The 27,709-nt window shown below is 48.5% G+C and overlaps 1 protein-coding gene across 2 annotated transcripts in view; it reads left to right on the forward strand.

The window, feature by feature from the left end:
• SDK2 (sidekick cell adhesion molecule 2) overlaps positions 1 to 27,709 on the forward strand; it is a 495,641-nt gene that overhangs the window by 360,360 nt on the left and 107,572 nt on the right. For both annotated transcript variants that reach the window (XM_075279361.1, XM_075279362.1), the window contains exon 3: positions 16,497 to 16,603. In XM_075279361.1, coding sequence (XP_075135462.1) covers positions 16,497 to 16,603 — 107 coding nt within the window. The remainder of the gene's footprint in view (positions 1 to 16,496; positions 16,604 to 27,709) is intronic.

Genomic DNA, 27,709 nt, shown 5'->3' on the forward strand with positions numbered 1-27,709 from the left:
ACAGCAAACCGGAGAATTAAAGCAAGCTTCTTAGCACCTCCGGTCACTCCTGGGTTAATTGCACATGAATACGGTACAGATGTCCAGGTACGACTCCACGCCGCGTGTCTGGTAATGGCGTTTTTCTGCCATTCTCCATTAGGTCTCCGCGCCTGTATCAGTCTCGTCTGCACAGAGCCGGAGTCATGATCTTATTTGGCTTTCTCGCTGTGAGCTGTGCTGCTCTGTTTCTATGATGAAAGGAGTCAAGGCCTGCCAGCGAAACAATGTAAAGTTCTCCTGCCTGACGTAAGATAGTCAGCGCTGCCGTGGGCAGCAGTGCCATCTAAAGGCGGCACCGAGAATGGCAGCTCTATGTCTATTCAATAAGGATGTGAGCGCCTTTATTAGGGTAGCGTATTTAAAGAAGCCTGATCGGGGCGGTCGTTCCGACCACTTTAGTGTTTGGTTACTCTAAATCTGTTGAGACATATCCCTTATAATGTGATATAAGCCGTTCCTAAGTGGGCGGTAACTCTGCATGACATACTGCACACGTAGACCCCGCCCCTGAGGAACCACTGTGGATAGAAGACGCTAATTGGCATCAAAACTAACAGGGCTTATATCATTGGAATAGCTGAACAGACTTGGACAAACAAAACACCTAAATGCTCAGGGTGACAGTGCCGATCAGATGGTTCCAAGGTTCCAAACTCCTTTAATAGCTGCCCCCCGATACCCCTATACACATGATCATTAGGGAGAAGAAAGCAAATTGCTTCTAATGCAGGGAAAACAAAAGGATCGGGCATGTAAAATTCAACATGCCTGATTGTGCCTTCCTCGACATCGGGAGAGTTAGGACACCCCCATACACATAAGATAGGTGACCATTTTTACGCCCATGTGGGGTCCTTTAAGCTACCCAGACACAAAAACAATGGTGGCCTGTTATGCCACATCTTGGCTCTGGGCTGGTTGTGTCTGTGTTTAGAGGGGGCACATTTTCAACAACAGTAGAAGCCCCATCTTCAACCTGTGTCCACTAATAGAGGGTAGGGGGGTAAATAACCTACAGCTGCTGAAGATTCAGCCCACCGCCGGGGCAAAGGACTGAGATAAGCACCAAAGGGGTAACATGAAGCTCCGGTCATCTACCCCTGCACTCGCTATAGCTGCACCTTTGGATTACCCCCCATTGACGACCAGGCCCCATTGCAACTACGAGGCTACTAAGCCATACCGCCAAGGCTCCTATCACCCTGCTGGCTCCATTCTTGGTACCTACGACTATCAGACTGTACACAGTTAAATATTATCACATAAAAGTGAACTCTACTACATCTCGCCGCTCGGAAAACACGATCTAGAGTACATCTCGTACCAGAACATAAAGGGAGAACATACCGATTCCTACAAACTGATTTACATTATGGATCTCCGCGGAACACTCAGGGAAGTGGGGGGTTTGCAATTATGTTTGTATAATATAGTTGCCCCGTAGGGCAGAAATCAGATTAAATGTTACCTCACGTCTAAGACATAAGAATACTTTAAGGCTTAGGAGTTTTGATCATATTAAGTAGCAGGAGGCCTTTACATTAGTCTCCGAGGGCCAAGATTATGAGATCTTGTAATTGATCAGAAATTGCCGTATTCCAATATGGAGTCAGATGGTGGACTGGACACAGATACAATTGAAGGGTCGATGTCGGGGAGGAGCAGGGTCACCTTAGTAGTGTGCATTGTCTGTTATCATTGAAGGGGGCCCCACTGTCCTCAATGACCCGGACACCCAGAACTTGAGGCTTCTCAGGATCTTCCACCACTCTGCAACATTTCAGGGCTCCTTCCTATAGCAGAACCACATGAACCATTCTTTGGTTTCCAGTACACCGTCCAGTACACTCATCTTGTCTCCAGGTTCTGGCTCCATAGTCCGACTCCTCCTACGTTGACTTGAACCAATTGCCCCGAGTCCGTCAACAGCTGAGGATTATTTCCCATGTCCTTGGTCTCCTTTGCTTGCCATGACGTCCATGTTGATAAGACCACTACCCTCCAAGGTTTGGCTATCCTCCATGTTACTTGGGTACCCTACACTAACATTATTTTGACACTATGTATAATTGCAGTCTGGGCACTAGGTCTTGGTCAAAGCATGAACCATCCTTATACAGGTCTTGACTATCATCACCCAGAAGACTTTCCTACATTTTGGTTCTGAAGGTCTTGTATCTAGACTGACATTGCTTGGACCGAGCCATGCATAGATAGTTAAGTTGACTTAACAATTCTTTCGAGGGTTAAGACTCCAATATTCTCTCATAACTCAAGAGCTTGAAGTACACCAGTGACCTTTATCTGCCATAGTTAGATATACAGCTGGGATGAGTGGAATGTGTGGGATGTCTACATACTGGAGCATGGAGATCATCAAAGTAACTCATGAATAGATCCCGATTGTCTTACTGCATAACATATAGTTAACGCTCACAGCCCTCTCCTGAGCAGCGGTATGTCCTACTGATAGCAAACACCCGTCTCTGCCTTATCTGAAGACGTATTGTATCCACCGATGATGTCATCCAGACCCCCCTACATGACAATAGTGCCCCAACAAGTGTTATGAATCCAGGGTGACGAGATATCACTATGAATACCGTATAGATTTATGTAGCACCACAAAGATTGCGATCGGTCCATGTTCCCAAGGTGGTGACCTTAGCACAACCATCCACTTTGGACAGAAATTTTATAATTCGCATCTCTTTTTTGTAGATTTTTACTAAAGTTTTGGGATTGTTCCAGCAAAGTCGGGAAATTTGGCAAGTCTAAATGGTTCTGAGACCACCACTCTCGACTGGTCTATCGCTGAGTCTTCTACGTAGCTCCTTCCATACGGCGTTCACTACAACTGTCAAATCCAGTTCTGTACAGTCCGAAGCACTCTGTGGCCATGAATAATTTATAGGTCGATAAAGTTATTTTAGAAAGTACTCTCTCCATCGCTACAGAGTGCCCAGTTGCAATTCCACCCCAAGACTTGGAGATCACCACCCAACCCATTCTCCCATCCAAATGCTTTCTCCGATACACTTTGCATTTGCACCCAGTGGGATCTTCCCATTTGACAACTCAGGACTTATGGGACCACACAAGGACCCCAAAGCTAGTAGAGGGAGTGGGACCCAGTAGAGGGAGTGGAACCCAGTAGAGGGAGTGGCATCCAGTAGAGGGAGTGGGACCCAGTAGAGGGAGTGGGATCCAGTAGAGGGAGTGGGACCCAGTAGGGGGAGTGGGATCCAGTAGAGGGAGTGGGACCCAGTAGAGGGAGTGGGATCCAGTAGAGGGAGTGGGACCCAGTAGAAGGAGTAGGACCCAGTACAGGGAGTGGGATCCAGTAGAGGGAGTGGGACCCAGTAGAGGGAGTGGGATCCAGTAGAGGGAGTGGGACCCAGTAGAAGGAGTGGGACCCAGTACAGGGAGTGGGATCCAGTAGAGGGAGTGGGACCCAATAGAGGGAGTGGGACCCAGTACAGGGAGTGGGATCCAGTAGAGGGAGTGGGACCCAGTTGAGGGAGTGGGAACCAGTACAGGGAGTGGGATCCAGTAGAGGGAGTGGGACCCAGTACAGGGAGTGGGATCCAGTAGAGGGAGTGGGACCCAGTAGAGGGAGTGGGAACCAGTACAGGGAGCGGGATCCAGTAGAGGGAGCGGAACCTTAGCAGCCATGATGAGGAAACTCATCAGACCAAGAATTGTGACTCGTATGGTGTTTGACGCTTTGAAGGTAAATGTCGTCACGTATAGAGAACGAGCCTAAAGGAGTCACGTTGCTCAGTCACAATGCAAAGGTAGAGAAGAAATCCTACTCGCCTGACGTTTTGTCAAAGGAATGAATCTCTGTAAAGTCTTAAGAACCATAGAAAGCCACTTACAAAGGAGAATTATAGAGGTCACTGTGTGTTTGTGAGCCTCTAATTTCACACACATTATGTATGTGCTCTGGGCCCTTTATGCTTCAGGTTGATTGAATTTCATTCTCCGCTTCCATATCAATTTTTTTTTTTTGAAGATGGTCCCTCCATGCGATTGGTTCGGGCTCCCTCCGGCTTCTCATCAAAGGCCGGGATAGTGAGGTGCAAGTGTTAATAAGAGATTCACTGAAATAGACCATCAAGAGAAGAAGAAAAAAAAAAATCACTTATACCTTGTGTATCCAGGAGACTGACGGATGAATCGAGACGCACAGCAAGGAAGTCGACGGAAGGTAGCGACTATTAAAATAACAACAGACGTGGTCAAAAGCCAGGTCACCGGCCAATGGGTGCTCAACAGGGGCATCCAAATGTAGGCCAAAGACTTTGATGAAGTTTGGAGTGATGTCTTGTGCAGATTCCCAAGATGAATCGGGTCCGGACGGTGCTGCGGAGCTTAGGATTGGCCTGAATTCAGTCTGTGAGGGTCGCTGGAAAAGTTAATGATGTCAAGGACTTGACAAGGTGCAAAAGGGTTCGTAGGACCAATTGTGGTAGCCCTTCTGTTAGACATCTACCTGGCCATGCCGAGTGCATATGGACATCATAGATGTGGGAGGACGCCCAACAAACTGTGGACTGGACTATCCAGTAGGAGATCCCACTACACTCTCTGCAGAACACTTGCACAGTACCGATAGCATTGTGTCAAGTTGTATCCCACCTGTTCCCACTCCCTGGCGTAGTCATGGATAAGACCTTCAACCCTTGTGACCCCGGTATCTGCTTGTCAAGGACACCAAAGTGAACAGACTCTGCACCCGAACTCCCTGAAAGACGTAACGTCTGCTCTTTATACAGCTCACCTCTGCCCCCCGCACAACCCAACATGTGATGTCCCTGAAGAATTCCTCTTGAGCGCACTTGAGAAAACCGTAACAACGAAATCCAATCTACAAAATGCAAAGCACAGCCGCGAAAATTTCAACAAACAGGATAAACACTGTTCCGAATAAGATAGCAACCAATCTTGGTCAAGGACTTTGCCCATGGCCAGTAGGGGGTCTCCTAAAAGGTTGCAGCCTAAGGAAGTTAACCCTTTACCCCCTTACGCATGGACAACCTTTACATTCTGCGGTGTAATAAAGGAGCACAGCAGTGCAGGAAAACGGATTGAACATCCTTGCAGAGAAATGGACTGATAATAACAGTAATCCAGGGAAAATTACAATGCAGGAAAACTTTAGTCGCTCCCGGGTTTGCAGTCTTGACGATAAGTTTACGTACAGTTCTCAAGCTTGCATAAGGCACATGCATATGGTTATAGGGACAAACAAAACCTTCCTCACAGGCCTCTCTCCCACCAAGTTGCAGCCTACCCCCACACCTAAACTGTGGACGGCCACTCCTTATAGACGGAGATGGAAGGCATCCCTATTCTTGGGATTAGTGGGGTCCAACTGCAATTTTCCCTGGACAACTGAAGTGCTTCTTGAGTCAACCATTTGTAATGTCCTTCTCAAGGTCCCAACCTTTGGACCATAACCACGTATCGCCTCCAGTCTCGGCCATCTCCTGTCTTGGCAGGTCTTCTGTCCGAGCCCCTTTCCCTCGTAAATGAAAGGCTCGCTTCAGTAAAACTTCCCTTTAAAGTAGAACTGACAGCAATGCTACATGTTTGCCAATAACAACATTTCCAGGCAGGTCACAATATCCAAAAATGATCAATATGACTTTGATGTGACATCAAGGAGCGCCAAAGCATCAAGGTAGTTTTATGACTATGCACCTCTATGAGATTTGTAGGGACTTGAATTACAGAGAGTGTTTTTTTCCAGGTTCTCACCTTCCTCTCACTCGGTATTGACTGAACCTTCTGCCATATTTGTGTGACCTCAGATATCGGAGGAGGAAGATAAAGTTGGGAAACGTAACCAATCTGTATAATAGCTAACTCTTCTTCCCGATACGTTGTCCAGTGGTATTATGCTATACTGTCTATCGCCGATCGGCGTCCGATCTTTCCCGATCGCTCAACCCTAATGTTAGCTTTTCCCACAATAATTGGCCAGTAGCCAACCATTGTGGGAACTAACGTGTGACCACAATCCCGCCGAACAAGATCGGGAATGGAATTCTGATCGCGATCGTGAAATTTACTCGATCACCGATTGCAATCCGATCTTTTCCGATCCCGATCGCTCAACTCTATTGGTGAGAAAGAACTGGTGAAAATGGCGGTCACTGGACAGCCCAGACCATGATGGTGAATGCACGGTAGTGTAAATGTCCTAGTAGACCGCACGCTATAGTGTAAATGTCATAATAGACCGCACGCTATAGTGTAAATGTCCTAGTAGACCGCACGCTATAGTGTAAATGTCATAATAGACCGCACGCTATAGTGTAAATGTCATAATAGACCGCACGCTATAGTGTAAATGTCATAGTAGACTGCACGCTATAGTGTAAATGTCCTAGTAGACCGCACGCTATAGTGTAAATGTCCTAGTAGACCGCACGCTATAGTGTAAATGTCATAATAGACCGCACGCTATAGTGTAAATGTCATAGTAGACTGCACGCTATAGTGTAAATGTCCTAGTAGACCGCACGCTATAGTGTAAATGTCATAATAGACCGCACGCTATAGTGTAAATGTCATAGTAGACTGCACGCTATAGTGTAAATGTCCTAGTAGACCGCACGCTATAGTGTAAATGTCCTAGTAGACCGCACGCTATAGTGTAAATGTCATAATAGACCGCACGCTATAGTGTAAATGTCATAGTAGACTGCACGCTATAGTGTAAATGTCCTAGTAGACCGCACGCTATAGTGTAAATGTCATAGTAGACTGCACGCTATAGTGTAAATGTCCTAGTAGACCGCACGCTATAGTGTAAATGTCATAGTAGACTGCACGCTATAGTGTAAATGTCATAGTAGACTGCACGCTATAGTGTAAATGTCCTAGTAGACCGCACGCTATAGTGTAAATGTCATAGTAGACTGCACGCTATAGTGTAAATGTCATAGTAGACTGCACGCTATAGTGTAAATGTCCTAGTAGACCGCACGCTATAGTGTAAATGTCATAGTAGACTGCACGCTATAGTGTAAATGTCCTAGTAGACCGCACGCTATAGTGTAAATGTCCTAGTAGACCGCACGCTATAGTGTAAATGTCATAATAGACCGTACGCTATAGTGTAAATGTCATAGTAGACCGCACGCTATAGTGTAAATGTCCTAGTAGACCGCACGCTATGGTGTAAATGTCCTAGTAGACCGCACGCTATGGTGTAAATGTCCTAGTAGACCGCACGCTATAGTGTAAATGTCCTAGTAGACCGCACACTATGGTGTAAATGTCCTAGTAGACCGCACGGTATAGTGTTAATGTCCTATTAGACTGCACACTATAGTGTAAATGTCCTAGTAGACCGCACGCTATAGTGTAAATGTCCTAGTAGACCGCACGCTATGGTGTAAATGTCCTAGTAGACCGCACGCGATAGTGTAAATGTCCTAGTAGACCGCATGCTATAGTGTAAATGTCCTAGTAGACCGCACGCTATAGTGTAAATGTCATAATAGACCGTACGCTATAGTGTAAATGTCCTAGTAAACCGCACGCTATAGAGTAAATGTCCTAGTAGACCGCACGCTATGGTGTAAATGTCCTAGTAGACCGCACACTATGGTGTAAATGTCCTAGTAGACCGCACGGTATAGTGTAAATGTCCTAGTAGACTGCACACTATAGTGTAAATGTCCTAGTAGACCGCACGGTATAGTGTTAATGTCCTATTAGACTGCACACTATAGTGTAAAAGTCCTAGTAGACCGCATGCTGTAGTGTAAATGTCCTAGTAGACCGCACGAGCTTCACGACAATGCACCCTAAAGATACTAGGGCACACTGGGCTCCTATGAAAGTGTAGGACTTGTGATTGGACTCCCATGTCTCATGGACCATCCATGTCACTACTTATCGGATGAGCAGTGACCATTAGAAAAAAAAAACAACTTTGCAAACTTTGAAAGTTTTTCCTCCTTCTACAAAATTCTTTCTTTCGGAGACATTTCCTCCCCCCTGGCTAGAGACAGGGAATATTTCTCATCTTTGAAGATGCAGCAAGGATTTACACCAATGTCAGACATTCATGTCGTCTTTCTTTTTGATGGTGCTCATTACGTCTGGAGACATGTCAGAGTGCCGACTCCTGTCCCCTCGGGTTCATAGCCTGTTGTAGTTAAAAGACATGTATACCGAGGTAACAGCAAAAGAAAGCAAACAATTCTTTAAAGGGGTATTCCAGATTCAGTAAGTCAATGTTATTTGTTGTGTCTACTACACTACTATCGATCCATGGGCGTGTGGCCTTAAAGGACAGGTCCACTTCAATAAATATATGCCGCCATCTTCTTAATATTATTCATCGATCTTGTGATATGTGGTGGAGGGGATGTATGGCCACCGTTACACGGAAAACCAAGTGACAACCCCCAGTACAAACTCCTGTGTTACAAATGAATGGTTGTCACCTGTAAAAACCAGGTGTAAAGAATGACGATGGCGACGGAAACGCCTGAAAATCCCTTTAAGCCGATCACTGCCAGCCGCGGTGACATCTCGGCCAGCGAATGGGTCTTGTATTTATTTTTTAACCCTTTCAGAACCTACTGATACTAGTTTTTTTGCGGCTGGACCCCTTTAATTCTCATACTGGGATCCTGGGTGACAACATATAGATATCCTATGATGCTGTAGACCACGTGCCGCCTTATTGTACTCCACAATGGCACAGTATAACACTACCATGCCACGGCCTCTGTATAGATAGAAGTGTTCTGTATTACAGATTGGTAGTAACATTGTATTAGGAGTTGCTTTTTAGAGGCTGAGTGCCCAAACTGCAACCCAAAACTCCCTAATTTATCACAATTTGCCTTAATAATGTGCGGATCCACAATTGCACACAATTACAGACCTGCAAAATATGGTCATATGAATGGGGCTTTATAGAGTTTTCTGCTCCAATGTGACCCCCACACAGTGCAGTCTTCTTCACAGTTACCCCCACTCAGTATAATCTGCTGCACAGTGACCCCCACACAGTACAATCTGCTCCACAGAGCCCCACACACAGTACAATCTGCTCCACAGTAGCCCCCACACAGTCCAATCTGCTGCACAGTGGCCCCCACACAGTCCAATCTGCTGCACAGTGGCTCCCACACAGTACAATCTACTCCACAGTGGCCCCCACACAGTATAATCTGCTGCACAGTGGCCCCCACACAGCATAATCTGCTGCACAGTGACCCCCACACAGTATAATCTGCTCCACAGTGACCCCCACACAGTACAATCTGCTCCACAGAGCCCCACACACAGTACAATCTGCTCCACAGTAGCCCCCACATAGTCCAATCTGCTGCACAGTGGCTCCCACACAGTACAATCTACTCCACAGTGGCCCCCACACAGTATAATCTGCTGCACAGTGGCCCCCACACAGCATAATCTGCTGCACAGTGACCCCCACACAGTATAATCTGCTCCACAGTGACCCCCACACAGTACAATCTGCTCCACAGTGACCCCCACACAGTTCAATCTGCTCCACAGTGACCCCCACACAGTATAATCTGCTCCACAGTGACCCCCACACAGTTCAATCTGCTCCAGAGTGACCCCCACACAGTTCAATCTGCTCCACAGTGACCCCCACACAGTATAATCTGCTCCGCAGTGGCCCCCACAAAGTACAATCTGCTCCACAATGGCCGCTACACAATACAATCTGCTCCACAGTGACCCCCCACACAGTCCAATCCGCTGCACAGTGACCCCCACACAGTACAATCTGCTCCACAGTGACCCCCACACAGTATAATCTGCTGCACAGTGGCCCCCACACAGTATAATCTGCTGCACAGTGACCCCCACACAGTATAATCTGCTGCACAGTGGCCCCCACACAGTATAATCTGCTGCACAGTGGCCCCCACACATTATAATCTGCTGCACAGTGGCCCCCACACAGTATAATCTGCTGCACAGTGGCCCCCACACAGTATAATCTGCTGCACAGTGGCCTCCACACAGTACAATCTGCTCCACAGTGACCCCCACACAGTCCAATTTCCTCCACAGTGGCCCCCACACAGTATAATCTGCTGCACAGTGGCCCCCACACAGTACAATCTGCTCCACAGTGACCCCCACACAGTCCAATTTCCTCCACAGTGACCCCCACACAGTATAATCTGTTCCAAGGATGGGTGCCATCACGGGCCTGATATATACCATAGAGTAGCAGTAAACTAAGCGTCGCCTCCCCAAGGATCGGATTGGACTGGTGAATTAACTATTTAAAGCCCCTGGAAACGTTCCGCACGTAATCTTACAGCCAAGTTACCAGGAAACTTTTTTATCCATAACTAAAGAATTGAGCAAAATAGGTCAGCGTGCGGATACTGCAGGTTCAGCAAGTAATCTGAGTTTATCCGCGGCACCGCTCTCCCTTTTGGGTCTCAGCCTCGCCTGTTTATTAGTGAGGTTTAATAAGCTTATAGTTCCTGCCTGTAATCCCAGTTATCTCCCCGGGCCAATAACACAGGCACGCCGTGGGCTCCGGATCCCTGACAGCCAGATAAGGAGGACGGTGCAGGTTTGGCGAGATCAAGTCTCTCGCTAATAATTAACCGGGGACGTTCTCGCCACATCGATACGCGGGAGGAGGGACCTAACCGTGTGTTATGTGCCTGCAATATGATCATTGCGCTGCTGGACGGTGTCCGGCCTGCTGAATAAGATATCTCTCGCTTACGACTTAAAGGCCATCGCCACCCCAAAGCAAACACCTAGAAGATATAAGTCATTCCCATCATGGCGGTTTTTATTAGGAAGCCATCGGGTACTAGAACCGGTGCCTAGAGACGAGCCCCGGCCCTCAGAGGTGACCACACCGTGTCTACATGTTCTTATGGAGATTCAACATGGCCGCCTTCCATTCTCCAGAAGGACTTTCTAGGCCAGAGGTAGAGAGGCGGACGTGAAGAAGGACAGGGCTGTATATAAGGCAGAGTTACTGGTTAAGGAGAAGAATGACGAGGGTGAGATCACAGGCATTGTATCCACAGCAGCGCAGAGTATTTCAGGAGAGGAGTGCCCTAATCTTCTAGGGAACGAGCGACCTGTCCATTTATTTCATTAAGTTATTGAGGACAGTGACGGGCAGGGTTATAATGTAAGGTGAAGACAACGGCGATCACAAGCAGTACAGGCATTGTCCACAACAGCACAGAGTATTTAAGGGAATGACCATCCTGTTCATTTAGTGGACAATTGCCCACTTATATGATTGTGTTAGTGAGGACAGAACTGTGGAAGAGAAGAACGAAGACCACAGTGATCACAGGCATGGTGTACTGTGTCCCCAGCAGCACAGAGTATTTCAGGAGATGGCTGTTTTCATCTATAGTGGGCATTGATTTGTCCACTTGTATGATAATGTTACTAAGAACAGGAGAATATATGAAAGGCGGAGCTGTAAGGTGAAAAGAGAATCGCAAGCAGTACAGGCATTGTCCACAACAGCACAGAGTATTTAAGGGAATGACAGTCTCCTTCATCTAGTGGACATTTGCCCATTTATATGATAATGTTAGTGAGGACAGGACTGTACGGGACAGGCAGGGCTGTAAGGTGAAGAGAAGAACGAAGACAACAGTGATCACAGGCGTGGTTCCCAGCAGCACAGAGTATTTCAGGAGATGGCTGTTTTCATCTATAGCGGGCATTGATTCGTCCACTTCTATGATAATGTTATTGAGAACAGGACTGTACGGGACAGGCAGGGCTGTAAGGTGAAGAGAAGAACGAAGACAACAGTGATCACAAGCAGTACAGGCATTGTCCACAACAGCACAAAGTATTTCAGGAGATAGCTGTTTTCATCTATAGTGGGCATTGATTCGTCCACTTATATGATAATGTTAGTGAGGACAGGACTGTATGGGACAGGCAGGGCGAAGACAACAGCGATCACAAGCAGGAATCACATCCATAATATGTTACTGTCTCCACAGCAGTGCAGAGTATTTCGAGGAATCAATGAGTTGACCTTGTGGAAGGCAGCAACCTGTCCATTAGGTCAGCGTGGTCAGCGCTACACGTCACAGGGGCGTTTATATCCCGCTATAAGGAACATGGCATGGATCTTTGTAAGGTTTCGTACCCCGGCAGCGGCAGGTCCGGCGTTTGGACGGCAGCAAGCGCTTCTATACAGGAGGGATAACGATTGTACGGAGCCGATCTCCTGCAGAGCCGAAACTGTCTCGTTGAGATAAGAAATTGTTTGTTAACTTATAAGCCTTAACTAATGATCAAGGCTGGTAAATAGCGGCGGAGATTTATGGCGCAGTAATTAGTATTTCCCCTCATTATTTTTAATTGTTGGTTTTTGATACATCCGTGTTTCGTCTCCGCACTCCTCCGCCGACACATAACGCTGCTTTTCTTAAGTGCAGAAAATAAAAAAGTTGCCAATTATTACTGGAACACAGCGAATATTACTGCCACATCGACCCCCCTCCGGCGAGCCACTTCTTAAAGTAGCTTTCGCTCAGTCCCCTGGAGCCGCCCTCGGGCTCTCCATAAAAGATGCTCATCTTCTGAAAGGAAATTAAGTTTCCCGTCCCAAGGAGAGGCAGATTAGAGCGGCTGCCTCCTCCCGTCTCCGGACGCACGGACGACTGACACGTCGCGCGCCACTCAACTGCGCTCCGGCAGCCTCCTGTGAAACGCAGCTGTGAAAAATGACAAGTGAGACTTGTGCGCGGGCAGCCGGGCTCAGGAACCGCTCGGTCTTGCCAGGATCAGACCCCCCCTCTACATACGCAGAAAAAAATGGAAAAAAAAAACAGATGGCGCCCGATACAATTAGGGCCCATGCCAGACTCAGGCATTGTTCTGTATCTCAAGAAGCAAAGCATTGTGGGCGAGACGGTAAAAATTATCGTTTAAGAACATTTCGGCGCTTTGTTTTGCAGGAGCGGGAATGCCACGGGGGAAAGTAGAAATATTTTGTTCGAAAGGACACTTAATCTCGGCTTCTGTTAGAAAACCATCTGTTACACGGGCGCCAAAGAGTTGGCACGTGCCCACAAAATATGGAATACTGATGTATAGGTTTGGCGACTTCTCGCAGGCCGGGAAATAGCGCCACCTTCCTTTATTGTCCTTTGGGATCCAACGCCCAAGACCTGGGACCCCTATAGTAGAATGGGGAACAAGGTTGAAGTGGGTTCCCCGGCACTAGGGTTGAGCGATCGAGATTGGAACAGATTGGATCCCGATCGGCGACGGAGCAAATTTCACGATCAGGATCGGCTGGAAAATGATCGGAAATCGGATTTTGAAATCTCGAGATCGGCTCATCCCTAAAAGTGACTTTTCCCATAGAGAAGCATTGACTAGGGTTGAGCGATCGGGATCGAGAAAGATCGGATCCCGATCGGCGATCGAGCAAATTTCACAATCGGCTGGAAAATGGATCCTGAAATCTCAAGATCGCCTCAACCCTATCCAGGACTATTTAGTCATCCATATGTGTCGGTATAGGGCAGACACCCAGCCCCCATGCTGATCAGCTGTCCAAGGCTGCTTTGGGGCCTGGAATTATACAGTGTTCAGAGCCAGAAGCTCCAGTCGTTGCATTGTGGCCCAACCATGGTATTACAGGTCAGCTGAGCCCCCATTTACTTCAATGGGAGCAACGTAAGGGCTCGTTCACACAGAGTAAATGTGGCGCGCAATGCGCCACGTGTACGGGACGTTTGCGCCACTATTTTGACGGTGTATGATTGCGGTCGCGTTAGCGCCGCGTAAACGCGCGTTAACGCGGCGCTAACGTGACCGCAAAAATGCACCGTCAAAATCGCGGCGCAAACGTCCCGTACACGCGGCACATTGCGCGCCACGTTTACTCCGTGTGAATGAGCCCTAACACTGGAGCCATCTACTTCGAGCTCCGTACACTGTATAGTACCGGTCCATACAGCTATCCGGATTGGTGCGGGGCCACAAGTGTTGGCTGCCCAAGATTACAAAAACATGGCTGTTGCCTTCCAAAAATAGCGCCACACCCTGGAATCGGTCTGGTATTACAGTTTGGCTCAACCATGATCGAAACCCATAAGAATTGGTTATATCTAATACAAGTATCCATATTCCTCACGTCTGCCCATGACAGATGATGATGTCGGATCTTTGGGGTCCCATCACTGGGACTCTCACCTATTACTAGAACTATGGACCCGCATCCCCTATTCCTTGTCACTGCAAGGTCAACGTCAGGTGGAGTTTCGGTCAAGTCTCTATGTCTCTTCCCTATGACAATGATGTCACAATCATCGATCACATGGTGCAGCGGCTCAATCATATTCAAGTGAATGGGGCTGAGCTGCAGTACCAAGAACAACCACTATACAATGTATGGCGCTGTGATTGGTATTCAGTGCAAAGGATACATTGTAACAGTCTCTTCAACCAGCTGATCTGTAGGGATCCCGGGTATCAGACCTCCATTGATCACATATGGATCACCTATCCAAAGCAGAGATTTCCACGGTTCAGCCATGGCCATACACATCGGCGGCATTGGCTGACACTCATCTTTGGTAGGACCAGTCAATGGGGGTGTCCTGACGCCCTTTCGCCCCCTCTTCCCTTATGTCTTATGCTTGGAGACGTCTTATTCTCTAGCTATCATCATTTGTAGGATTTTGCACGCCCAGCGTAACCCCGCGCCTTGCAGAAGTGGACATCTAGTCCGTCTTTGTCTCCTCCGATTCCACAGCGCCCTGTGATGAGCCTGGAGCAGGTGAGGAGCGTTTTCCGCTCATTGAATGGATATTATTTGCTCTAATTAAGAATTTTCAGGGTGATTTATGTTACACAAAATAAACACAAATATCACGTGCCGGGCTGGCAGCGCCCCCGCACTTATATAACCCAGCTGTTCCCGCATCTCACTGGGGGCCAAGGAGTTAATTGGCTGCGGTGATGGATTCTGGGTAAAAGTAGATTTTACTTGGTTGTCGGTGCTTTCGTGCAGGATGTGATGTGATGAGCGAACTATCAACTCTGAAGGGTGCTAGGGTCTATTTCTTGGGGGTTGTCGGAGCGTTGGCCCCAGAATCATTGTATCTGGCGGGTCCAAGGAACCTCAATCCGAAACTAAGTACTGATGTGTATTGTCAAGAGGATCCAAGTCTGATGTGAATTGAGATGGCAGGGGATCTGTGCGGGTATCAATCCGTTATAATGGGGATCTGTGCGGGTATCAATCCGTTATAATGGGGATCTGTACAGGTATCAGTCCCAGTCAATGGGGATCTGTATGGGTATCAGTCCCATTCAATGGGGATCTGTATGGGTATCAGTCCCATTCAATGGGGATCTGTATGGGTATCAATCCTGATCAATGGGGATCTGTATGGGTATCAATCCCGGTCAATGGGGATCTGTACAGGTATCAGTCCCATTCAATGGGGATCTGTATGGGTATCAGTCCCATTCAATGGGGATCTGTATGGGTATCAATCCTGATCAATGGGGATCTGTATGGGTATCAGTCCCAGTCAATGGGGATCTGTACGGGTATCAATCCTGATCAATGGGGATCTGTATGGGTATCAGTCCCAGTCAATGGGGATCTGTACGGGTATCAATCCTGATCAATGGGGATCTGTATGGGTATCAATCCCGTTCAATGGGGATCTGTACGGGTATCAATCCCGGTCAATGGGGATCTGTATGGGTATCAGTCCCATTCAATGGGGATCTGTACGGGTATCAGTCCCTTTCAATGGAGATCTGTACGGGTATCAATCCTGTTCAATGGGGATCTGTACGGGTATCAATCCCGTTCAATGGGGATCTGTACGGGTATCAATCTCGTTCAATGGGGATCTGCATGGCTATCAATCCCGTTTAATGGGGATCTATACGGGTGTCAATCCCGATCAATGGGGATCTTCGATATGGGCAAGTCTGTGGGAGGAATGACCAAGAGTATTTTCACCAAGGATGTTTTTTTGTCAGTAACATGGACATTGAATGCAAAGTGTTAGCAGGTTTGATGGGCATCGGGGTAAGTTATAGATTGGTGGCAGTCGAACAGCTCGGACCCCCCACTGATTATAGAACAGGGTCCGTGTCTGAATGGAGCAATGGCTGTATAGGTGCACAAGTCATTGGGAGCATCAGAGCTCTCCAGATGTCGCTCGGTCCCATAGACATGAACGTTGCAGTCGTGCGTCTCCCTCCTTAATAATAGTCAGAATATTGTACATTTATTGTAGCGTGGTAACCTGGCCCAGAACTGGAATATAAGGAAGCAGTAAATAATTTGCAGTAACATTGGGGTAAATCTGACGAATCCAAAGCAGAACGCACTAGGATATAAAGACTAATGTGACTCTAACGCTCCGTGTCTACTCTTCTATTCCTTCCAGATACATGATCACCTCGCTGGACCGGACGCACGCTGGGCATTACCGCTGCATTGTCAGGAATCGGATGGGCGCGTTGCTGCAGAGACAGACGGAGGTCCAGGTGGCCTGTAAGTTTTGCCTCCTATTTATACATCACTTTTATGATATTTTGTACAGGTCACAAAGATCACTTGATGGAAGGTAAGAACAGTCTCTGCGGTAGAGTAATTCTCAAATCAGCATGGCTTCTACAATATAATTTGCAGATCCCTAAAATAGCCCTGCGGCGCCTACGCCTGGCTGAACCGAGAGCAACTTAATGCCTAGACTTCATATAGACCCCAGCAATAAACAAACAGACGAAACTATCACATAGAGCGGCAAGTAAAAAGCGAAATATAGACAGGTCTCGGCAATCTTTACAAGAGATTTGTCTTTTTCTTCCATGTTATTGCAGTGCCTGTATTTTTTTTAATTTCTATATTTTTCCTACAATTTTCACTCTATCCACTAAGCCAAAAAATAGACAAGCAACTGCCAATTCTGTAGAGCTTTTCAGCAGTCACCTCATTTCCATCACAGACAGGATAACAGCTCGGTAAATAACACCACTGAGTCATCATTACATCACTACTGATAATAGATGAGGTCACAGTTTATCTCCTCCCCCTCCCTGCACAGGGCGTGTCTAGAAAACTCTCCTGTAGACCTCAATGAGTCTATTGTAAGACAGCTGTAAAGAAGATCACTAAATGTCATAGACGTTAAAGGGGCGCTATCATTAGATTTTCCGGTTTTTAGATAAACATATGATGCTGCTAATCGTTTTTGAACCCCGCCCCCCGTTTTTCTGAATTACCATTAAAATGTATATGCAAATCAGTCCTACGGTGCACGGTGGTCGTTCCGTGCACCCCCGGCGTCATAGCCTGTTCACGCCCTCCTCTCTTCTTTGACGTCCTCCTCCTTGCAATTCACCGCCTCGCGCATGCACAGTAGCACTCTCTCCGTGCTACTGCACACGCTCCTGCGCCATTTTCCTGTAGAGAACATCGGCGACCGTACTGCGCATGCGTAGCATGCTCACGTAGTTCTCAGGGGAACTGAGCAGTCCTCTACACAAAAATGGCAAGGGAGCGTGAGCAGCTCTGGAGGGAGCGCTACTGCGCATGCGCAAGATTTCGATCAAAACCACCAGGCTGGATTGAAATGAATGGTGTGTGCAAAAATATGGACGCCACCTATACGTGATGTGCGCATGTGTGTCCTATAAGCGGAGTTTGCAGAGCGTGACCCCACAAATCTACTGCAAAGCAAGCTATAACAGTAACACGTACAGATACCTATATACATATAGACCGCAGGATTCTAATCTGATGGAAAAACAAGCACCGCGTCCCCGACACATCGCAATCCTGTGTTTCCGTAGCTCGGAAAAAGAAAAAAAATTCTAAAACTAATGAAAAAAAAAAAGCGCCTTGTCTGGAGGCCTTCATGTGCCCAGGAGACACGCTGTGCGGATTTGTAACAGACTCCGGGGGAAATGTAAGTCATCACAAATGAGTCAGATTAGTGTCCCTCACCTAGCGCAGAGCATTCTGGGTAAGAAATAGATTAAAATGTCCTCCCATCGATTTGTATTCTACCTGTCTATAGGAGCGGCGTCCCGGTATATAGTCCTTCAGATTGTATTATTATAGGACGGGTCTTTCATGGGATTTTCTGTATTCGGCGCTCCCGTTGTCTTCACGTCCTTTTGTAGTATTATGGCTTAGAATAGGGATCAACTTCCTTCGTCTTCATTGAAGTCCTTGGTCACAGGACTGGCAGGGTGCAGATGGCTACCTGGAGGCCCAAGATGGCTGCCAGTCTCACCCTCCCCTATCATGACTGCTTTGACACCAGGCCGTAGGGCGACACAATGGTGATGGGGTCACACCTAAATGTTGATGGCGGAGGCTTTTTCCCTATGGATCTCCCTTGGCTTTTCAGGGCCCTTGATATTTTCCCCGGAGACATACTAGCAGACTAAACCTTCCAAGTAACATTTGCAGAATCCCATGGATTTGTTTTATTTTATTGCATTATATATCATCCTTATATGTTTTGGAATGTTTTGCAGCTTCTCTTGTGTTTGTTTCCCCCTGTTTTATAGAGTATTCCACTGCGATCTGGTGGAGCCCCTATCACTAGAAGTCACCAGCAACAGTCAGTCTAGTCTGAGGCCCGGGTCACATCTGCATTCCCTTCTCTGCACGAAAAATGCTGCAAGCAGGACTTTTTGCATTTTTCGTGCAGAAACCACACGGACCCCATTATAGTCTATAGGGTCTGCGGGTTTCCTAAGGTAACCGCTTTTTTATGCGGACTAGGTTTCCATTCGGGGGGCCCCGAACGGAAACCCATGCACAGATGTGAACCGAGTCTTAGTTGCGGAACGGAGTAGCCTTCCTGCTGAGAGGCTATTCAGCCCCAGAGCTAGTGGCCCAGACACTATTGTTACAGCCCTGAGACAGGGAAGAAATACTGTTCAGACCCCCATGAAGGGAGACTAGTGACCTATCCGAGAAGAAGCCTCCCAGCCCGGTTCCTGTAACGTTCTACCAGTTAGGGTTCCTGGATCTTTATTTTACCAACCTTCCTTGGGGAGTCTGGGCGACTCCCTAAAAGAGGAATGACGTTCCAGACGTCTGAAGAGTGGGCAAGGGTCCCAGGTTTGGGGGAATGCCCCTTAATACATGACTTGGGCACTTAATATGCCAGACATATCCTGAAAAAGGGGTAAGTCACAAAAAAAGGGAGGTGCAATAGGTGTTGCATCCCCACCCAATAAGTGGCATTGCCCCGTCCATATTGGGCATGGCCTCCGTGTGCCGTTCCCCTGGACTTCACTGACCATTTGTTAGCTAGTGTGGCACCAACGCAGACTGTTATGGGGCCCTCAGAGGAAGAGGGGTCGAGCTTTGGTTCAACCAATGTAGTTTACTATTCGGAGGCGATGCCTTCTGCAAAAATGTGGTGAGGAATGGACTCATAGAAATTGCAGCCACCGGGCTCTGGGTGGTTCCGGCTGACACCATACGAGGGGTGCCCAGTTCCCATTGGGCCTTGTTCTCTTCTGTGTATTTGGCTGCTTTGGGCACAGGCATTCTTAGGCATTGGCGTCTTATATTGGTCAGTATCTGCAGAGACGCCTTGACGCTCATTTTTCCTAGGTTGTCACTCATCCGGTATCTAGGGATACAAATGGCGCATACTGTGTACAGACGACATTGTGAGCCGTAGTTGGATGTATTGGCCATTTTGCCCGGAGACGTAAATGAGGTCAGGTGAAAGGGACCGGCACAGTTTTGTGATTGTATTGGGAGCAAGTGGGTTAATAGGATGCCAGATTGAGCGCTGAGTTATCAGCCGGCGTGGCAGAAAGCAAGGCCTGAATGCTGCTCGCTGCTGGGAGCGCGCGGCTACAAAGAGACAGATTCTGAAGATGTTTCACAGGTGACAGTTCAAGTCCTTAGTGGGAGATTGAATGTGGAGAATAAAAGGAAGAACAGCCCCGGAGATGACCCACCAGCAACAAGCTGGGTATGCTGATGTGGCGGCGCCACTTTGTGAAAGGGGTTGAGGCAGCGTAGGTGTAAACGGGACAATGACAGCGAGGGAAAGTGATTTGTTCTCTGCAAGGATCTCCTGAGAAATCTGCTAAGATCTCAACAAAACGATAAGAACAAGAGAGACTCAGCAGAATGGCCTGCCATCGCCGGGGTCTGGGGGCCAAGTCATTACTGGGAGGACGTGGAAGCAATTACATGGACGGTATAATAGGATGGGCACTGGGGCATGATGGGCACCGGATATTACTTGGTGCTTTAGAATATGGAGATCAATGGGTGCATACCTCCCAACTTTTGAAGACCTGAAAGAGGGACAAAATGTGCAGCGCGCGCAGCATGCCATGGCAAATTTAGCCCCGCCCACTTTTATGTTGACTTCGCCCATTCTCATTCATTTTTCATGTGCCCCCACACAGTATAATCCTGCTACTGTCACCCGTAAATTATATGTCCCCCCTCCATCTCTGCCCCCAGTTTCATGTCCCTCCATCTCTGCCCCCAGATTCATGTCCCCCCATCTCTTCCCCCAGCTTCATGTCCCTCCATCTCTGCCCCCAGTTTCATGTCCCCCCCACCTCTGCCCCCAGATTCATGTCCCCCCATCTCTGCCCCCAGTTTCATGTCCCTCCATCTCTGCCCCCAGATTCATGTCCCCCCCATCTCTGCCCCCAGTTTCATGTCCCCCCCACCTCTGCCCCCAGATTCATGTCCCCCCATCTCTGCCCCCAGCTTCATGTCCCTCCATCTCTGCCCCCAGATTCATGTCCCCCCATCTCTGCCCCCAGTTTCATGTCCCTCCATCTCTGCCCCCAGATTCATGTTCCCTCCATCTCTGCCCCCAGATTCATGTCCCCCCATCTCTGCCCCCAGTTTCATGTCCCTCCATCTCTGCCCCCAGATTCATGTCCCCCACCATCTCTGCCCCCAGATTCATGTCCCCCCATCTCTGCCCCCAGATTCATGTCCCTCCATCTCTGCCCCCAGATTCATGTCCCCCATCTCTGCCCCCAGTTTCATATCCCCCATCTCTTCCCCCAGATTCATGTCCCCCATCTCTTCCCCCAGATTCATGTCCCCCATCTCTTCCCCCAGATTCATGTCCCTCCATCTCTGCCCCCAGATTCATGTCCCGTCATCTCTGCTCCCAGATTCATGTCCCCCATCTCTTCCCCCAGATTCATGTCCCCACATCTCTGCCCCCAGTTTCATATCCCCCATCTCTTCCCCCAGATTCATGTCCCCCATCTCTTCCCCCAGATTCATGTCCCCTCCATCTCTGCCCCCAGATTCATGTCCCCCTATCTCTGCCCCCAGATTCATGTCCCCCATCTCTGCCCCCAGATTCATGTCCCCCATCTCTGCCCCCAGTTTCATGTCCCCCCATCTCTGCCCCCAGTTTCATGTCCCCCCATCTCTGCCCCCAGATTCATGTCCCCCATCTCTGCCCCCAGATTCATGTCCCCCATCTCTGCCCCCAGATTCATGTCCCCCATCTCTGCCCCCAGTTTCATGTCCCTCCATCTCTGCCCCCAGATTCATGTCCCCCATCTCTGCCCCCAGATTCATGTCCCCCATCTCTGCCCCCAGATTCATGTCCCCCATCTCTGCCCCCAGTTTCATGTCCCTCCATCTCTGCCCCCAGATTCATGTCCCCCATCTCTGCCCCCAGATTCATGTCCCCCATCTCTGCCCCCAGATTCATGTCCCCCATCTCTGCCCCCAGTTTCATGTCCCCATCTCTGCCCCTAGTTTCATGTCCCCCCATCTCTGCTCCCAGTTTCATGTCCCCCCATCTCTGCCCAGTTTCATGTCCCCCATCTCTGCCCCCAGTTTCATGTCCTCGATCTCTGCCCCCAGATTCATGTCCCCCCATCTCTTCCCCAGTTTCATGTCCCCCATCTCTTCCCCCCGTTTCATACCATTCTCCACCCCCCCTTCATTATGTTCCACTTCAACACAAAAACCACTTATACTCACCTTCCCTCGCTCCCCCGCCACTCTCTCCGCAGTTTCACTCACAGAGTTGTAGGTGCGATGTGACGTCATCACCTCGCGCCTACACATCCACTAGCCGGAGCGCAGCGGCTAGTGGATTCCACTCACGTATGTATTCGGAGGACACAGATCTGAGTTGAAACCGGGACATGCCGACCGGGACCGCAGGACAGGACACCGAATCCAGGAATCCGGGACGGTTGGGAGGTATGTATGGATGGTTTACATCATGTGTATGAGAAATGTATTTCAGGTCAGAAAACCCATTTAAGGGCTTAGGTTTAATGACTTGCTGGTCACAGGGGCGATTGATGGATTCGATGCTGTACAATACGCTGGTCACTGGGCGATTTTTAATATTTTGGTCCATCCTCTATATCTGGGTTCAACCGTATTGGCCACCGATCCTGTTCTGTACTTATCGACATCTGCCTAGGACGAGACATGAATAAGACATCAATACTACAATGTTCTTCCATCTTGGCTATACATTAATAGCTTTTAGCCTGGGGGCCACATAATCCTCCATCATGTCGAATGATCTAATGATATAGGAAATCTCGGGGTCGCGCAAGGAGTTAACAATAAATCTAATCTATACCAGTCGGATCATCTACATTACAGTAATTGGGCAGAGATAGAACCACAGCTGGATATTATACGAGGAAATTACCAGAAAAATGAGAGGTGCGTTATATTCCAGGTATTCGATAGACGTTATAATTAGATAGATATCACATCTCGGCCGGTATTGACCGGTAAAGATCGCCACTGCGTATAATGGTCTGCGCGGGTCGCCCCTGATCAATACTCATTAATAATCTCAATATTAGCTTATTCCAAGACGTTACCTGGAGCTAATTATTTCCTAGACGGATTCGTGTTACCTAATGAACGACGCACTGCCACAACGCCGCTCACTTACATCATGGACAGAAGATATGTCGCCCTGATCCTCAGAACGAAACCTTTCCAGGCACGCGGATTGATCGTGGTAACTCGAGGTTCCTCTTCAGGTCTATTAAGACATGTCTAATTGCTTCTCTCCTTCATTAGAGGTGAAGGCCGGAGTCTCGTGTCCTAATGTAGTCGAGTTACTCGGAAGGCTTTGACATCACTGCTAGATCAAACGATTAACCCCGGGGTTGGCTTCTTAGTCCACTGCGGCCTGTTACGTACGTGGGCTGGTAGTGAGGGCGTTATAGTGTATCTTATAGACAATACAAGTGAATGGAATATATCTTACTAGGCCCGATTTCTGTTTGGGAAGTCCTCTTGGGTATCTCTCCCCACGGTCCTGGTTACTGCGGAACAGTCCCGGTTTCGGGGTCGTGTCCTGCAGGAGGTAGATCCCAGATTCAACTCCTTTGCATCCAGAGACATGTAGTAGAGCTGATTTTGGTGGGGCCCCGTGGTGAACTTTTGACATGGCCCCTCCCCAACCGACACCGAAGACCTCGACCGGCCCCCTCCTCCGCACTCTATTATGTCCCTTAGTAAGCCCTGCACACAGTATTATGTCCGTTAGTGTCCCCTGCACATAGTATTATCCCCCATAGTGGCCCCTGCACACAGTATTATGTCCCTTAGTGGCCCCTGCACACAGTATCATCCCCCATAGTGGCCCCTGCACATAGTATTATGCCCCATAGTGGCCCCTGCACACAGTATTATGTCCCTTAGTGGCCCCTGCACACAGTATCATCCCCCATAGTGGCCCCTGCACACAGTATTATGCCCCATAGTGGCCCCTGCACACAGTATTATGTCCCTTAGTGGCCCCTGCACACAGTATTATCCCCCATAGTGGCCCCAGCACACAGTATTATGTCCCTTAGTGGCCCCTGCACACAGTATCATCCCCCATAGTGGCCCCTGCACACAGTATTATGCCCCATAGTGGCTCCTGCACACAGTATTATGTCCCTTAGTGGCCCCTGCACACAGTATAATGCCCCATAGTGACCCCTGCACACAGTAGTATGCCCCATAGCGGCCCCTGCACACAGTATTATCCCCCATAGTGGCCCCTGCACACAGTATTATGTCCTATAGCGCCCCCTGTACACAGTATTATCCCCCATAGTCACCCCTGCACACAGTATTATGCCCTGTAGTGGCCCCTGCACACAGTATTATGTCCCTTACTGGCCCCTGCACACAGTATTATGCCCCATAGTGGCCCCTGCACACAGTATTATCCCCCATAGTGGTCCCTGCACACAGTATTATCCCCCATAGTGGCCCCTGCACACAGTATTATGCCCCATAGTGGCTCCTGCACACAGTATTATGTCCCATAGTGGCCCCTGCACACAGTATTATGCCCCATAGTGTCCCCTGCACACAGTATTATCCCCCATAGTGGCCCCTGCACACAGTATTATGCCCCATAGTGTCCCCTGCACACAGTATTATCCCCCATAGTGGCCCCTGCACACAGTATTATCCCCCATAGTGGCCCCTGCACACAGTATTATCCCCCATAGTGGCCCCTGCACACACTATTATGCCCCATAGTGGCCCCTGCACACACTATTATGCCCCATAGTGGACACCCATAAACAATTATTATACTCTATATATCTTTTCAGACCCCAGAGTATAATAATTGGAGACCCGGGGGAATAAAAACATAAAAAATTACTGTTACTTAGCTGTCCCCCGGCTCCTACGCTGTCTTGTCTGCTGTCGGCTCTCTTCTATGACGTCGGACGTCACATGACCCGGGAAGCAGGCCGGGTTCATGTGACATCAGAGACGTCAGACAAGTAGGAAGGAGACCTGGCAGGATCGTGGAGAGGTAAGTAACAGTGATTTTTACGTTCCCTTACCTCTACCGGGCCTCCGATCATTATACTCGGCGGTCTGCAAAGACCCCCGAGTATAATGACAGTCTTTGTGGGGCCCGCGGTGTCACTTACCAATCCCGGCCCAGCCAGGATCAGCAAGTGAATAGGGCCTGTAACGGCCTATTAAAAAAAAAAACACACACAGCAGTAGCGGCTGTCACTGGGCCCCCTAATGGCCCGGGCCCTGTGGCAGCCGCCTCTGCTGCCTCTATGGTAGTTACGCCACTGGCAGTAGGTATATACATTGACTGAGCTCTGCTATATCGGTACTAACTGCCTTGCCACTCATTTCCGTGCACGTTGCGCTGACTCTGACATTACGGACTGACACTACATCCCCTATGTATATATGTCTATGATCTGACCGGCTGGATTCAAGGATAACATCTAAAAGCTTCGCTGCCCATTATCCACCTCCAGGACCGGCGGCCGCCACCTACGTGTGCGTGTGTAACGTACGACTGATAGAAGGGAATAACACAGGCACTCTGATGTTTCATGACGGTAATGGAGAGAGTATAATGTCTGGTATTGCAGCAGCCTCTGGATATGGGAGGAATGACAATCAGAAGCGTTTGTGCGGCGGCAGAGTGGGCAGGACGCTGCGCCGGTGACAGCGGGACATTATCTGGAAATGAATGCTTTCTTGTCCTTTCATTTAGAGTGGACCTCCATTCATACCACGCGTCCAGATTACACCGCCGCTGGAAACACCAGGGAACCATCAACATTGTCTCTTAAATGAGTCCATTAAGATGCGGCGGGCTCCGAGGAACCCAGCGAGCTCTCAGCGTGATAGCCCCTCTCTCGTCACACTCGTAGAGGCTGGCGGGCACCCTCTGCATTGTCTTGTAGGAGCCGATAATACGGGAATCTATTACTACATTCATTATGGCATCTTTTCCCAAAGGCCTGTGATACTCCTGGATTGTAGCCCAGGCTGATGTAATGCTACTGGCCCTTAAAGCGGCAAAACGAAGGAAAACGAAAAAACCCAGAGCCGCTCTGATGCCGCTGCTCATTATCCCGCTTGTTGCCGCTTATCCTGCCGGTTTCTTCTATGATCGAGTCCTTGGTTTTGATCTGTAAATAAGCGGCAGTTTATAGCAGCGGAGAATTTTTTTTGCTTTTTCGGTCATTTTATGGTAAGTGACCATTAAAATGGCAAGATTATAGGATAGATACAAGGAGACGTCGCTATTTGTAGCCCCGTGTAGACGGTATTGAAACGTGGGTGAGTTTGCCCTGAAATAAACACCCGTCACCTTTAATTCCTTTTTTTGCTCTCATTGCATCGACTCTGCTTTTAAAGGCCAAGGCTCCACGTGGCGTAAACATGAAAAAAAAAACATGTCCTTGCAGAAAAAAAAAACGTCCCCGCATAGTGGATGGGATTCTGCAGATACAGCGGACACGTTGCAATTTCCAAAGCCATTACAGTTTTCCCGTTCCCCTTCTATTCGATGTTACCGTACGTATAACTGACGTGCTGCGATGGTTTCCGCATTTCCGTTGCAGATATTTTTCTGCAACGTGTGGATGGGATTAACCAGATTCCCTTGCACTTTGCAGGTAATGTAAGACACAGTGTTTTCGCAACGTGACGCCCCGGCCTAATGGGGTTTTCTGCATTCCTTTAAAATTATTCCAGTAAGAGGGAACGGTAAACATTAATAAAACAACATGTGCCCACCTGTAGAATCGCCCCCTACCCCAGCACTCTGATGGTCTTGGCGTGCTGGGCCATAGCGATGACGTCCTCGGCCACCTGCGTGACCTCTTCTACCAACCCGCCACCCAGCTCTAACTGGACAGTGCCATAGAGTGTAGGAATACGCCCCCGACTGGTAACGAGTGGTCAAATTACTCAAGGCCACAAGGTAAAAAAAGAAATTCTCCAAAATTGTTATTTCATGGGGAGTCCAAGGACTATAAGACTACGACAAGCATATCTATAAGACTGTGCTGTCCGTGGTATGTAAGGCTAGCATTGTATGGGCAGCCAGAGCCTTTTCCGAGAGAGGGTCGTATGCGCCGTTCCAACAATTATCCTATCCCAACGGAGCGGAACCCTCCATTGTAATAACAAATGGATAACCTTCATTTGTCATCTGAATGCATTCCACTGAAATATCAGATCTGGGGTTGAGATTTCAGGATCAATTTTAAAATCCGATTTCCGATCATTTTCCAGCCGATCGTGAAATTTGCTCGATCGCCAATCGGGATCCGATCTTTCCCGATTGCTCAACCCTAGTCAATGCTTCTCTATGGGAAAAGTCACTTGTGGGGTTGAGCCGATCTTGAGATTTCAAAATCCGATTTCTGATCATTTTCCAGCCAATCGTGATCGTGAAATTTGCTCCATTGCCGATCTTTTCCGATTCCTAATCAGATCTCCTTCGCCCTGCACCGTCAGTCCGCCACTCCTCACCCTCCTCCTTTAGTAGATACCCAGAAGCCCCCTATCCATCCATCAAGAGAAGCTGGGGGAGGGATCTGCTCATGAATACACTGGACTCATAACTATTTGCCACAATGGCCAGTAAAAGAGCAGTTCTGCCTCTACATGGGTCAGCATAGCCTGGTGACAGATCCCCTCCAAACCTGGTCATAGATGTCTCACACCCTTACCGCCCTATGGGGTTACTCTATAAAAACGTAGGTATGGTATTTTACAATTGCCTTACAAGCCTCTATGGACGGAGAAGTTCCCAGCAGTGATAAACCACGAACAAGATAATTGTAGCCGACTGTCAGACCCAGACGCCAT

This window comes from Leptodactylus fuscus, chromosome 6 (genome assembly GCF_031893055.1).
Source record: "Leptodactylus fuscus isolate aLepFus1 chromosome 6, aLepFus1.hap2, whole genome shotgun sequence".
Lineage (NCBI taxonomy): Eukaryota > Metazoa > Chordata > Amphibia > Anura > Leptodactylidae > Leptodactylus > Leptodactylus fuscus.